Here is a 15,130-nt window from a genome sequence, read left to right as displayed (position 1 = left end):
GCTAACAGGCTAACAGTTATCTCTGTAGCAGTACAGTGTGTATGTGCTGCTGCTGCAGGAGGTGTTCACTTAGTGATCTCTGTTAACAACAAGCACCGGACACTCTGTGCACAGTTAGTGATGCCGGTTAATTCACCTTTCGCCTTTTTGTAATCCCTAAAGGAAACACGGCTAGAGTGTTTGTTGTTGTTGTTGTTGCACCTTTCTTTTCAGAAGTTGCTTTAGATTTAAAGTCCTTCAGGATGCTTTCACAACCCAACAGTCGGTTCGGTTCATCTCAATCACAGTGAAAGTGAAAGTTTAGTTAGTTTTGTATTCTTTTATTTTGAAAGGAGATTTATGTCTGTCCACCTGCACAGAAACTAGGGTTGTCACGATACTAAAATGTTCAACTCGATACCGATACTCGGGAAAATATTCGATGCTCGATACCTTTTTTGATACCACAAGGATAAAAACAAAGACCCCAAAATTTAACAGAAATATTTTTTACAGCCAGACACTAAAATTTAACTGTTATTAGTTATTAACAAGAAAAATGCAACATGTAAAAATGAACAGAACCACAGGTTAAATATTTATAATAAAAAACAGTTGTGCAAAAAGAAACTGCAACTATGATAACAAGCTTCAGGTCTGAGGTAGTGCAAAAAATAAATAAATACAATAAACAATAACAATTAGAACAATATTTGAGGTTCTATGCTGTGCACGGAGGGTATCGGTACTTTTGAAAATGAGTATCGTATCCGGATACAATGTTTTAGTATCGGTGCTTTTTTGAGTATCGATACTTTTGACAACCCTAATAGAAACACGTTCCATAAAAACAACTGAGTTGCAGGTTTTACTGCAGAACATCCAGAGATCCTGACTGGATGTTTCACAGTCGACCAACCAGAACAAAGATTTAACCAGCAGAGTTCAGTTTAATCAGACTAAACTCTGGGCCGTAAAGTGTCCTGATGAATCTTTATCAGCCTGTTTGGAGTCAGTTCTGAAATCTAGAAGCAGTTTATCAGGTTCTCTGTAGATGACGTTGTCGTGTTCGGGGGCTCAGGGGGCCGGCGGCGTGTCCCAGCATGCACTGGGAACAAACCCAGTCCTCACCGCCTCGTCTTTGTTTTCTGTCAGAGAGTTTAGAATCGAGTGTCAGATCAGAGTCGCACTCGCTGCTCCACATTCCTCCTGATAGAGAGAGAGAGAGAGAGAGACAGAGAGAGAGAGAGAGAGAGAGGGAGGGGGGGAGAGAGAGAGAGAGAGGTTAGGGTTAAAGGGGTTCCTCAGGGTCCTGTACACGCCCCAAACACATTTCTGCTGATGTGTGTCATGAATGAGCTCAGTTTATCATCAACATATTTTTCAGTTACTCACTAAAACAGAATAAAACAGAATAAAACAGAATAAAACAGATCAAATCAACAACACGTTTCCTGCAACAATGAATTGATAGAAACTCTCCTGATGTGTCATTTCTTGTTTAATGTATTGAAACATTTTCAGCTCCAGGCTCCAGCTTTTGCTTTTGCTTTCAGTGTCAGTAATCTAATAAACCTGCAGTGTGACGCCCCGGTGTTTGTGTGTGTGTGTGTGTGTGTTTGTGTGTGTGTGTGTGTGTGTGTGTGTCTGAGATAATAGAGAAGATGTGTGTGTGTGATGAATCCTGAAGACGAAACAAGACGAGAGTCAATGTTGATGTTTGCTTTTCACCGTTTAAAATAACCAGCACATCATTAAAAATCATTTAGAAAAGGTGTTTTGAGCAAATGATCCTGTAAAGTCGTAGTTATTGTGTGTGTGTGTGTGTGTGTGTGTGTGTCTTGTTGGCGAGCCTCCGTCACCATCTGTGACTGAATATTGCTCTTTTTATTTTCTGCCAATCTGCCTCAATCAGACAGCTCATTTATATACACACACACACACACACACACACACACAGCGTGGTGTTTGTGTGTCTGGGAGCAGTGTGTGTTGACAGTAGATCCTCTCAGATCTGTTGGCGGATTCACAAGTTTTTCTCTCTTGTTGACATTGTGACATCGAGCGTTTCTGCTGCATTCATGTGTCGTCAAAATAAAAATAAAAATGAGTTGCTGATCAAATCTCTCCTGTCCTCTCCTCTCTGCTCTGTGTAAACAGAATTTAATGTTTCTAACAGGATCTGGTTTATTTTAATGACACATGGAGAATAAAGAGATTCTGACACTAATATCAACATTTAACACAAGTAACAGTCACTTTTTATAACTGATGGAACGTTTGTCTTCTTTGAGAATTGTCGTAAATGTGAAAATCTGCTTTTTTAGTGTCCGGCTGTGATGGATTGAGTCGTGTAATGAAGATGCAGACCTGGTTTCTAGTCTTTAGTCTGTAGTCTCTGGTCTCTTATCTTTGGTCTTTGGTCTTCGGTCTTTAGTCTTTGGTCTTTAGTCTTTAGTCTTTGGTCTTTGGCCTTTAGTCTTTGGTCTTTGGTCTTTAGTCTTTAGTCTTTGGTCTTTAGTCTTTAGTCTGTAGTCTCTGGTCTCTTGTCTTTGGCCTTTAGTCTTTAGTCTTTAGTCTTTATTCTTTGGTCTCTGGTCTCTGGTCTCTGGTCTCTTGTCTTTGGCCTTTGGTCTTTAGTTTTTAGTCTTTGGTCTTCGGTCTTCGGTCTTTGGTCTCTGGTCTCTGGTCTCTTGTCTTTGGCCTTTCGTCTTTGGTCTTCGGTCTTCGGTCTTCGGTCTTTAGTCTTTAGTCTTTAGTCTTTGGTCTTTGGTCTTTGGTCTTTAGTCTTTAGTCTTTAGTCTCTGGTCTCTGGTCTCTTGTCTTTGGCCTTCTGTCTTTAGTCTTTGGTCTTTAGTCTTTAGTCTTTGGTCTTTGGTCTTTAGTCTTTAGTCTTTAGTCTTTAGTCTTTGGTCTCTGGTCTCTGATCTCTAGTCTCTGGTCTCTGGTCTCTGGTCTCTAGTCTTTGGTCTCTAGTCTCTGATTGGCCTCCTGTCTGTCTGTTTGTTTGTGTTTGTTTACTCTCTGGTTGTTGTCTTGGTCATCCTGTGAATATATTTCTTCCTGTGTGTCTCTGCTGCTGTTTCTCTCCTTGCTGACTGACCGGCAGGTTCTAAATATATCCATCAGATATGTAGATCTCCTCCAGGAGCTGCTGCTCCTCTTTCACTCTGTCTGACTCGTCTGCTGCGTCTCCTCGTGTCTCCTCGTGTCTCCTCGTGTCTCCTCGTGTCTCCTCGACCACTGAACCACTGAATCTCTGTTTACTGCAGAGTCGTGGTGTTGATGGTAGAAACGTTTTGGTTTCTAGGATCCACAAAGAGTCCCAGTGGGCCCAGATCACAACCCAGCTTTAACCAGGCTCACAGTGATGAGAGACTAGAGAGTCTAGACTAGAGACTAGAGACTAGAGTCTAGACTAGAGACTAGAGAGTAGAGACTAGAGTCTAGACTAGAGACTAGAGAGTCTAGACTAGAGACTAGAGAGTCTAGACTAGAGAGACTAGACTAGAGACTAGAGAGTCTAGACTAGAGACTAGAGCCTAGAGAGTCTAGACTAGAGACTAGAGAGTCTAGACTAGAGACTAGACTAGAGACTAGACTAGAGACTAGAGAGACTAGACTAGAGAGACTAGACTAGAGACTAGAGAGTCTAGACTAGAAACTAGAGAGTCTAGACTAGAGACTACACTAGAGACTAGAGAGACTAGACTAGAGACTAGAGAGTCTAGACTAGAAACTAGAGAGACTAGACTAGAGACTAGAGAGTCTAGACTAGAGACTAGACTAGAGACTAGAGAGTCTAGACTAGAGACTAGAGAGTCTAGACTAGAGACTAGAGTCTAGACTAGAGACTAGAGAGTAGAGACTAGAGTCTAGACTAGAGACTAGAGAGTCTAGACTAGAGACTAGAGAGTCTAGACTAGAGACTAGACTAGAGACTAGACTAGACTAGAGACTAGAGAGTCTAGTCTGGCTGCAGCGAGTCTGTTTTTCTGTTAGAAATCAAAATTTAAATGATGCTTCAGTGATGTTGGGACGATGATAATTTATATTTAGACATTTTTAGATGGAAAAAATCCTGCAGAAATATATGAATGAATAAACAAATGTAGAAATAAATTTATAATGAATTTATGAATGAATAAATATGTGTGGAAATGTAGAAATATATAAATATAAAATAAATACATTTATAATTAAATTAAGTGTGGAAAGGTAAAAAATAAATATTTAATGAATAAATACATGTGGAAATGTAACAAAAAAAAGTGAGAATATTTGTTGTATATGTTGCTGTTTAGTATGTAGCAACAGTTAGACGTAGTGTGTAGTCTGGAGTTCCCCTGAGAGTATTTCAAGTCTCTCTGTGGTTTGTAGCTTCAGGCAGAAACACCAACAACATGTCAAAGTGAAACTAGAAGGAGTTTGTTGCGTCAGCGCGGCTTTTCTCTCCGGTAACGTGATGAAAAGAGAAACTTTTCCCTCCGTCTGCAGCTTCACCACGCTGACAGACGTCATAAACAGGCTCATAACTCATAATAACTCAGTTTCTGTCCACATGTTTCTTCTCCTCGTTGTGATTCTCAGAAAGTAACTCAACGTCTCGTCTGGTGAGTTTCTCTTTTTCTACAGGAAGTCTTTGTGGTCGACTTTAACACATCAGATCTGAGTCTAACACGTAGTTTATAACTCTTCATTTATTATATTTAAAGGAAAGTTTATTTATTAATAATAAAGTGTAACAGTGGTAGCTCAGCCTCTGAGTTTGGAAAAGTATATTTTAGTTAAATATTCTCAAAAAAATGCACCATTTATCATTTACAGAAACTATAAAAACTGACGTTATCGTCAGAGTTTGAACTTTCCGACTGTCCTTGAACGCATCATCAGTTATAAAACGTGACTTGTGTTAAATGTTGATATTAGTGTCAGAATCTGTTTACGCAGAGCTCAGAGGAGAGGACAGGAGAGGCTGGACACATGACAATACTGGTTTTAGTCACGTTACGGATTTTTTTGGTCATTTTTTAAAACTTTTTTGGTAATTGTTTGTGTTTTTTGTTTGTTTTGTGTCTTTTTTTACTCATTTTACGTTGTGATTTTGTCATTTCGTGGCTTTCTCTGGTAATTTAGAATCTTATTTTGGTAATTTTACGAAGTTTTTGGGTCGTTTTGTATCTCTTTTGGTGATGTTTTGTCTTTATTTTTTTATTTAATATTATTATGTATTTATATTTGTAGGACATTTTGTCTTTTTTGGTCATTTTTTCGTTGTCATATGGTAATTTTGTGTGTTTTTTGGTCATTTTCATGTAGTTTTTGCGGTGATTTTTCTTTTTGGGTCATTTTCTGCCCTTTGGAAATTTTGTGTCTTTTTTTGGTCTTTTTACTTCTTTATTTTCGGTCATTTTCTGTCTCTTTTTGGAAATTCTGTCTTTTTTTGTCATTTTTTCGTTGTCATATGGTAATTTTCTGTGTTTTTTGGTCATTTTTATGTAGTATTGGGGTGATTTTGTATCTTTTTTGGTCATTTTTTCCTTGTTATATAGTAATTTTGTGTGTTTCTTGGTAGTTTTCATGTAGTTTCGGGGTGATTTTGTAATCTTTTTGGTCATTTTCTGCCCTTCTTTGGAAATCTTGTGTCTTTTTTTTTGGTGATTTTGTGGGAGGAGACGATGTAAACAGAGTAAACAACTGTTGTTGTGTTTCTCTGTTGTGACTCTTTCTGACAGGAAGTGAAACAGTTAATAATTCTCCACCAGACTTCATTGATAAAAACATTAATTGAAGCTCTGGGACAGTCTAGTAACTGGTCGGTTGGTTTATTTTTGTTATAATGTGACTTCAGTGTTTTAAGTCTCACAATGAGCAGCAAGTTGTTGTTGTTGTTGTTGTTGTTGTTTCAGCTTCCTGTTTATTGACATTTAATCACAGTGAAATAATCTTTTGTCTCTATTGGATGATTGTTCAGGTGTTTCTGTTATTGTGTCCAACCCTCGGTCATGTGGCCGTGATGTCATAATGAGCTCATTGAGACGCCGTCAGTGTGACATCATGATGATGATGATGATGATGATGATGTGTTGCCGTGGGAGACAAAAGGGTCACCCTGTACCAACACACACACACACACACACACACACACACACACACACACAGTGATGTCCCCTTGGTGTCTCAAAGCTCTTATTTGTTTTCCTCGCTGACTTCCTGTAGCTGCTTTTTCAAACTAAAGTGTCAGTACGACATGAAAAACATCTGTAATCCTGCAGCTGGTCCAAAACTCAAAACAGTCATTTAAATTAAAAATTAATCAGAAATTTTCAGGAAATATAAATGAATAAAATTTGAAAAAAATAAATATATTAACAATATAATTTTTAAAATATAAATTGAATAACAACAAGATACAAAAAAATATATTATAATTAAATTATTAGTTTTGAAAATACAAATAAGACAAAGTAAAGGAATATAATTATAATATGAATACAATAAAAAAAATATGAATATAAAATAAAGAAATATAATAATGAAATTTATGCAATTAAAAAAACGAATAAGATAGAATAAATATAAAGATAAATAAAATAAACAATATATAAATAAACAAAATAAGATAAAATAAGGAAATATAATATACAATTGATAATAAAATAATAAAATAATAAATTTGATTAAATAAAATTATAAATGAATAAAATAAACAAAATAGGATTAAAAAAAGAAATATAATTATACAATGAATACAATTAAAAACAAATAAATAAGGTAAAATAAATATAAATAAAATAAAATGAACAAAATTATATAAAATAATTAAAATAAAAAAATATGAATAAATAAAACAAGATAAGATAATAACTATAATAATGCAATTAAAAAAATAGAAATAGAACTAAACAAAACACAAAATAAAGAAATATAATAATACAATGAACAGAATTATAAATACAAATAAATAAGATAAAATAAAATAAATAAAATATAATTAAAAATACAAATAATTAAGATAAAATAAAAAATATGAATAAATAAAATAAGATAAAATAAAGAAATATAATACAATAAAAAAATAAAATTAAAAAATAAAAACAGAAATAGAAAAAAAAAGATAAGATTAATAAATATAATACTACTCATAATTTATTTAATAAAAAAAAATCAAATAAATAAATGAGGAGGTGGACATCAAGTTAAAGTAGAGTAGTGAACGTCTCAGAGACTCGTCAGATCTTCAGACTGAAGCTTTGCAGCATCAGAAGCAGAAGTTTGTTTTAAGGAAACCACACAGAGTGAAGAGCTGCAGGTTATTAATAACAGCGTCATTAATAAGTTGAGAAAGATTTCCTGTCAGGCGTCTCGCTTCTCTTTTCACCAGCAACACGAGCGAACGAACGCTTCACAGCTTCAGCTGCTGCTAGAAACCAGAAACCTGCTGCTGCTGCTGGAGCCAGATGTTGATGTGGAAGTGAGATTATTAATAATGTGATTCATGTTCAGAGTTCTGAGGGGAAGTTTGGTTAAAGTGTTTGAACCTTTAAAGGATTTCAGCTTTGTGTTTGTTCCACCGAGTGAAAACGTCTCTGATTTACACTGAGAGAAAACGTACAAATGTACAAGAAAAAATCTCAAATATACAAAAAAAAAGAATAAATGATGAGAAAAAAATTCCACAAATGTATCAGACAAAAACTCTCAAATTAACAAGAAAATAGAATCACAAATTTTTCAAGCAAAAAAAAATCTTAAAATTTACTAAAAACAAAATCACAAATTTGATAGAAAAAAAAATCACAAATTTCGCAAGAAAAAAAATCTAATTTACTAAAAAACATCACACGTTTTGCAAGAAAAAATAAATTGACTGGAAACAAAACACAACATTATTGAGAAAAACAACTCTCAAATGATGGAGGGGGAAAAAAATCACAAATTTAATACAAAAAACTCACAAATTCACAAAACCTCATAAATTTGAGGGGGAAAAAACACAAATTTACTAAAAAAAAAACATGTTTTTTCTTCTTCTTAAAATATGACCAACAGTTAAATCATTTCAGCTTTATTTTTCTCTGTTCTGAACTTTAAATAATAAATCATAAATCATCCTGATGCCCTCAGAGAGGAAACGTCTCTGGGTTTTCCTGTGTGTGTGTGTGTGTGTGTGTGTGTGTGTGTGTGTGTGTGTGTTTCCATTGTTGCACATGCTCCATTTAAAAGAGGAAGTGTGATTCTGATGAAATCAGCTGTTTCAGCTCAAATAGTTTCTGTTATTGAAGCGTTTCAGCAGCTTCAAATCCCTGAGGAACTCCACAAACTCTCAGCTGGAACCAGGAGGAACGTTTAGAGGTTCTAACAGGAGGAACACGTTCCAGGTTCAGCTGCTTTAAGAGGAGGAGAACAACATCTCTCCTCCTCCTGGTCACATATCTGATGCTGCTGTGAGATCTGAACTCTCTCTACTCTTTCTAGTCTTTCTAGTCTTTCTAGTGTTTCTAGTGTTGAACTCGTTGTGAGTCACTGAGGAAACAACGTCAGACTGATGAAATATCTGAATATTGATGATGAAGTAATGTAAATTCTGTTTCACATCTTCTATTTTTCATGTTTCATGTACAAAGGTCACCACACAAAAAGCTCACACATGAGGAAAAGTCTCCAATTTATGAGAAAATATCACACGTTTATGAGAGAAAAAAAATCACAAATTAACGTGAAAAAACTCGCGTTGAAAAGAGAAAAAAAGTCTCCAATTTATGAGAAAAAAGCTCACAAATGTACAAGAAAAAAATCTCAAACTTATGAAAATAAAAAAGAAATATTGAGGAAAAAAACAATAAATCACAAATTTAATAGAAAAAAATCACAAATTAAATAGAAAAAAATCACAAATTTAATAGAAAAAAATCACAAATTTAATAGAAAAAATCACAAATTTAATAGAAAAAAATCACAAATTTAATAGTAAAATAAATCACTAATTTACAAAAAAAATCACAAATATAATAGAAAAAAAATCACAAATTTAATAGTAAAATAAATCACTAATTTACAAAAAAAAAAAATCACAAATATAATAGAAAACCCCTCACCAATTCCCACAAAAACTCACAAATTTACTAAAAGAAAAATCACAAATTTACTAGAATAAAACCCAGGAGGTAGAGCCGACATCAAAAGGTGACGATGTTCTCCCTCTAGAAACCTTCAGACACGTTCTACTTAGAACCCAGTTTTATTAAAAAAGCAGCAAATCGTCTCGTCGACTCTTTCTGTCTTTAAACATCCGTCTCTCTAATAATCTGCTGCCTCAGCAGGAAAACTCTGCAGCTCTTTATTCCTCCTGTAACGCTGTTTTATTTCTCTCCAGATTCCTTCAGTGTGAAGGATTTATTATGAAATATAACCAGGCAGCCAATCACTGATGTCATGTAGAGAATTAACAGTTTTATTTCCAGTGAAAGTGTTAAAGAGATCTTTAGAGTTCATCACATGTGGATGAAGAGGAAACAGGCTGCCAGATGACCTTTGACCCCACGGCTGCTTCCACTTCCTCCTCTCTAACGAGTCACTTTCACTGAGTGAAGAGGAACAAACAGTTAACAACCAGGACGTTCAGGGCGTTTCCTTCTCTGATTCACTCTGATATATAAAAGTCAATCAGAACAACTAGAACAGTCTTTGTGCAGAATAAAACAGTTAGAATGACAGAAACCAGAACAAAAGAAGGTGAATTTCTCTGATAAATTGGTTTGTTTTTTTATTTTAATAAAGCAGAATTTATATATAAACACTCTTCCAAGTGTCCTGAATGTTGTAAAACAAACCAACAACACAAAATTACCAAAAAAAGATTTAAAATTACCAAAGAAAGACACAAAATAACCAAATAACAACGTAAAACTAGAACATTTCCTCTGGGGAAATTTTGAAAGGGCCACGGGGCTACTGCCGGTGTGTGTACACTATGATGAGATTCTTCAGAGATTTATAACTATGCCCTTTAACCTCAAAATGTGTGTGTGTGTGTGTGTGTGTGTGTGTGTGTGTGTGTGTGTGCGTGCGTGCGTGCGCAACAGAATTAACTGACACCTGTTCCAGTGACAGCAGCCAGAGGTGGACAGACTGGAATTTCTGTCCTCGAACAGAAAGCATTTTTGGCAAAACCATAATACCTATCATTGATCCGACTTCACTTTGAGCGTCCTGAGTTCTTCCTGAACGTCTACATATGTTTTTTATGAAGAAAAATTTAAAAATAGCTTTGTTAGAGCAATCTAAAAAAACAGTTTTTTTGCCTTTTTCAGAAGTCTTCCTGCGTTTTTAATATGGGAGCCAATGAGGCTGTTGGTGGTGTTGGTGGATCATCTGTGCGTCCTACGCCCAAACTATAACTCTGACAGCTTTACCAGAGGATTGTGAGGGAGAAGACTAATTTTCCTACGTTTCTATGTATAAATTATTTCTGTAGAGTAGAATTTGCGGCCTGGAGCGCAGTTTTCAAATTTATTTTTTGACAGTTTTTTCTCTCCCTCTACACTCTGGTGATGATGTCACACACTGTGACACGAACATTCCGTGCAATACACACCCATTATAATCTCAGAATTTCTCCAAAAATGATCATGGTCATTGAACAGGGATTGATAAAAAACTATATGACCTATCGAAACGTGGATTAATACACCGATACACAAGACTTGTGTCTACTGTTTAAAGTTTAAATGGAGTCTCTAGGTGAAATTATGCCGGAGAAGTAGACGTCTGAAAATCTTCAATTATTGTTCTTTTTTGCTCATTTTCTTTCGGCCGTCCCATTCATTTCAATGCAAAATTTTGGGCAGTTTTTCGCGACTTACGTCGGGAAAAATTCATATTCTGTAGAGAAAAGTAATAGCACACCGATCCCGATCAAACCGCCCGTTTTGATATATAATTTGTCCTGCAACTCTTCAAGTTGTAGGACTAGTAGCGGGATGAAATTGCGTCCGGAAGAGGAAGAAGAAGAAATCCACAGTATAACAGTAGTGCAGCACTGGTCCCTACAGATATTGCTGTAGGGACCAGTGCTGGGGAGATTGCCCCGAGGCCCTAATGATTAAAAAGACACATAATTAGCAAAAAAAAAATTACATAAATCTCTCTCTCCTGTCCTCTCCTCTCTGCTCTGTGTAAACAGCCTCCTGATGAAGCGTCAGCAGCTTTTTGTTTCTGCTTTTTATATTAAATATAACGAGATGACCCGACATGATTCATTCACAGTCACGTCCCCTGACCGTCCTCAGTGTGTGTGTGTGTGTGTGTGTGTGTGTGTGGGACGTTCACTGTTACATAACAACAACAACAAGCTCTCAGCATCTACAGCACTATTTATATACCACACACACACACACACACACACACACACACACACACACACACACACACACTCCGTCCTGTCCTCTGCACATTTTAATCACATATTGATTTTGTAAATAAAAAACAGCGTGACCAGTTTGTCTCTCTGCAAATTTTAACAACAAATAATATTAACTATAATATATAATAATATATAATAACAATAACTACAGAATGTTCTATAATTTAACATGTAAAGATGTAAATCTAAATAAATAAAGTAGAGAGATATTAGCGGCTGTGTGTCTGAGCTCTGATTGGCTGCTGAGGTCCAGGCTGTGACTCACTGCTCTGACCTCTGACCTCTGACCTCCAGGAGGGAGTCAGGCTGCAGTTAAAGGGACCGGGTGATTTCTATAGGGGTCTTTTTTAAATCCACCTGTTGAAAAGATACAAATAATATTACTAATAATTCAATTATTATTGATAATAATAATAATATTAATAATAATAATATTTTTACTTCCCTGTCTTTATTATTTCCTCCTCTCTGGTCCTGATCCTCGTCTGAACTTTCCTCCTGAGAATCTTTAAACTCTCTGAGAAAATGAGTTGATAGAAACAAAACTTCTCTTCTGTCTGACAGAATTAAATCTGTGCAGATTAATAATCCTTCATAATAAACCTGAGATCGTCTCGTTGTTTATTGTTTATCAGCTTGTTTCCTCTGAACACCTGAACACCAGGACCACGAGTTTATTACAATAAACCTTATTCCTCTTATTCATTTCTGGTCTGTGCAGCAGATTTATTAGAATAAACTTTATTTTTCTTATTAATTTCTTGATTGTGCAGCAGATTAATTACAATAAATTGTATTTATTTTATTAATTTCTTGTTTGTGCATCAGATTTATTATTATTTAATATTTTATAAACCTTATTTATCTTATTCATTTCTTGTTTATGCAGCAGATTTTATTACAATAAACCTTGTTTCTCTTATGAATGTGTTGTGTGTGCATCAGATTAATTATAATAAACCTTATTTCTGTTATTTTTAATATGTATTTCCTTGTTTCTGCAGCGTGGGTGGGAGCGGCGCCATGGCGGAGGAGAAATGTCCCCAGCTGGTGGACTACTTCGTGGTGGCGGGTCTGGACCCGTCGGGGGACTGGAGGCCGCTGGACGAGGACGGGAAGACCTGCGCCTCCTCCTGCACCTCCTCCTCCTCCTCCTCCTCGTCCTCCTCGGCGGCGGCGGGCCGGGCGGTGGAGTCGGTGACGGACCTGGCGGTGATCGCCCGCGGCCTCGGCGAGGACGTCCCCGAGGGCTTCACCTGCATCGAGAGGACTCTGGGGGGACACTCGGCCGAGCTGAGCGCCGGACTCATCAACAACCCGCACCTGTACCTGTGTTACCGCCGGGGCCGGGACAAGCCCCCCATCCTGGACCTGGGGTCAGGACCAGAACCAGCACCGCCACACACACACACATGGAGCTAGAGCTAGCATCAATAGTATAATAAGCACTTTAATCTAGCAAAAATAAAATAATATGTAATTAAATCTAGCAAAAATATTAAATATGTAATAATATCTACAAAAAATAAAATAATTTGTAATTATATCTAGCAAAAATAAAATATGTAATTAAATCTACCAAAAATAAAAAATATGTAATTAAATCTACCAAAAATATTAAATGATATGTAATTAAATCTACCAAAAATAAAAAATATGTAATTAAATCTACCAAAAAGAATATAATATGCAATAAAATATGTAATTATATCTACCAAAAATAAAATAATTTGTAATTAAATCTAGCAAAAATAAAAATAATATGTAATTAAATCTAGCAAAATATAAAATAATATGTAATTTTTATCTACAAAAAATAAAATAATATGTAATTAAATCTACCAAAAATATTAAATAATATGTAATTAAATCTACCAAAAATAAAATAATTTGTAATTTTATCTACAAAAAATAAAATAATTTGTGAAATAAAATAATTTGTAATTAAATCTACCAAAAATAAAATATGTAATTATATCTACAAAAAATAAAATAATATGTAATTAAATCTACCAAAAATAAAATATGTAATTATATCTCCAAAAAATAAAATAATATGCAATTAAATCTACCAAACGATTAATCGATTAGTTGTTTGGTGAATAAAATGTATAAAAATATCAATGAGTGTTTCAAACCACAAGATTTTGTCCTCAAATCTCTTGTTTTGTCCACAAACCAAAGAGATATTCAGTTTATTGTCATAAAGGAACAAAGAAACCAGAAATATTCACATTGAAGAAGCTGAAATCAGAGAATTTGGACTTATTGTCTTTAAAAAAAACTGCTCCAACCAATTATTAGATTATCAAAATAGTTGACGATTAATTAAATAATCGATTATTGTTCGATTAATTGAATAATTGTTGCAGCTCTATATAATATAATATAATATAATATAATATAATATAATATAATATAATATAATATAATATTAAATAATATAACATAATATAATATTAAATAATATAATATAATATAATATAATATAATATAATATAATGTATAAAAATCAATGTTGTCGATAATCTTTTGACAAACCCTTCTAATAATAAGTCCCACTAGGTTTAATAACCAAAGGTAGAAGCTGCTGGCAGCTGAAGGGTTAAATGAGTGAATGAAGCCTCCAGGAACCAGCGCTCAGTTCATGAGCTGAATATTAAAGTTATATAACAGCAGATTATGTAACTGGAGGAGACTCTTCTGTTGTTTCACGTTCAGCAGCTCAAACTGGATGACATCATCACTTACTGATGACATCATCATTGTGTCTTATTATTATTATGTGTTACTATGTGACTGTTGATGAGGGAATCCTCTTTATCATCATATTATATATATATGTATATATATTATATATATATATATATATATATACAGATAATCCTCTTTATCATCATCACAGCTCACAGTTTCTTTACAGAACATTTAATATATATATATATATATATATATATATATATATATATATATAAATAAATATGTAGGGTCCTGTATGAGGGGAAGGAGCAGCTGTTTATTAATAATAATAATAATAATAATAATAATAATATATTATAGGGTCCTGTATGAGGGGAAGGAGCAGCTGTTTATTAATAATAATAATAATAATAATAATAATAATAATAATAATAATAATATATTCTAGGGTCCTGTATGAGGGGAAGGAGCAGCTGTTTATTAATAATAATAATAATAATAATAATAATAATATATTCTAGGGTCCTGTATGAGGGGAAGGAGCAGCTGTTTATTAATAATAATAATAATAATAATAATAATAATATATTCTAGGGTCCTGTATGAGGGGAAGGAGCAGCTGTTTATTATTAATAATAATAATAATAATAATAATCTAGGGTCCTGTATGAGGGGAAGGAGCAGCTGTTTATTATTAATAATAATAATAAAAATAATAATAATATATATTCTAGGGTCCTGTATGAGGGGAAGGAGCAGCTGTTTATTAATAATAATAATAATAATAATAATAATAATAATAATAATAATATATTCTAGGGTCCTGTATGAGGGGAAGGAGCAGCTGTTTATTATTAATAATAATAATAATAATATATTCTAGGGTCCTGTATGAGGGGAAGGAGCAGCTGTTTATTAATAATAATAATAATAATAATAATAATAATAATAATAATATATTCTAGGGTCCTGTATGAGGGGAAGGAGCAGCTGTTTAATAATAATAATAATAATAATAATATATAT

At 34.2% G+C, this 15,130-nt stretch overlaps 1 protein-coding gene across 1 annotated transcript in view; it reads left to right on the top strand.

Annotated features, from left to right (window-relative positions):
- LOC131975708 (DENN domain-containing protein 4B-like) overlaps positions 1 to 15,130 on the top strand; it is a 47,014-nt gene that overhangs the window by 2,013 nt on the left and 29,871 nt on the right. Inside the window, exon 2 of the mRNA XM_059338450.1 lies at positions 12,409 to 12,780. Coding sequence (XP_059194433.1) covers positions 12,428 to 12,780 — 353 coding nt within the window. The 5' untranslated portion in view covers positions 12,409 to 12,427. The remainder of the gene's footprint in view (positions 1 to 12,408; positions 12,781 to 15,130) is intronic.

The sequence above is a fragment of the Centropristis striata genome, chromosome 8, assembly GCF_030273125.1.
Source record: "Centropristis striata isolate RG_2023a ecotype Rhode Island chromosome 8, C.striata_1.0, whole genome shotgun sequence".
Lineage (NCBI taxonomy): Eukaryota > Metazoa > Chordata > Actinopteri > Perciformes > Serranidae > Centropristis > Centropristis striata.
This window is presented reverse-complemented; position numbering and strand designations above follow the sequence as displayed.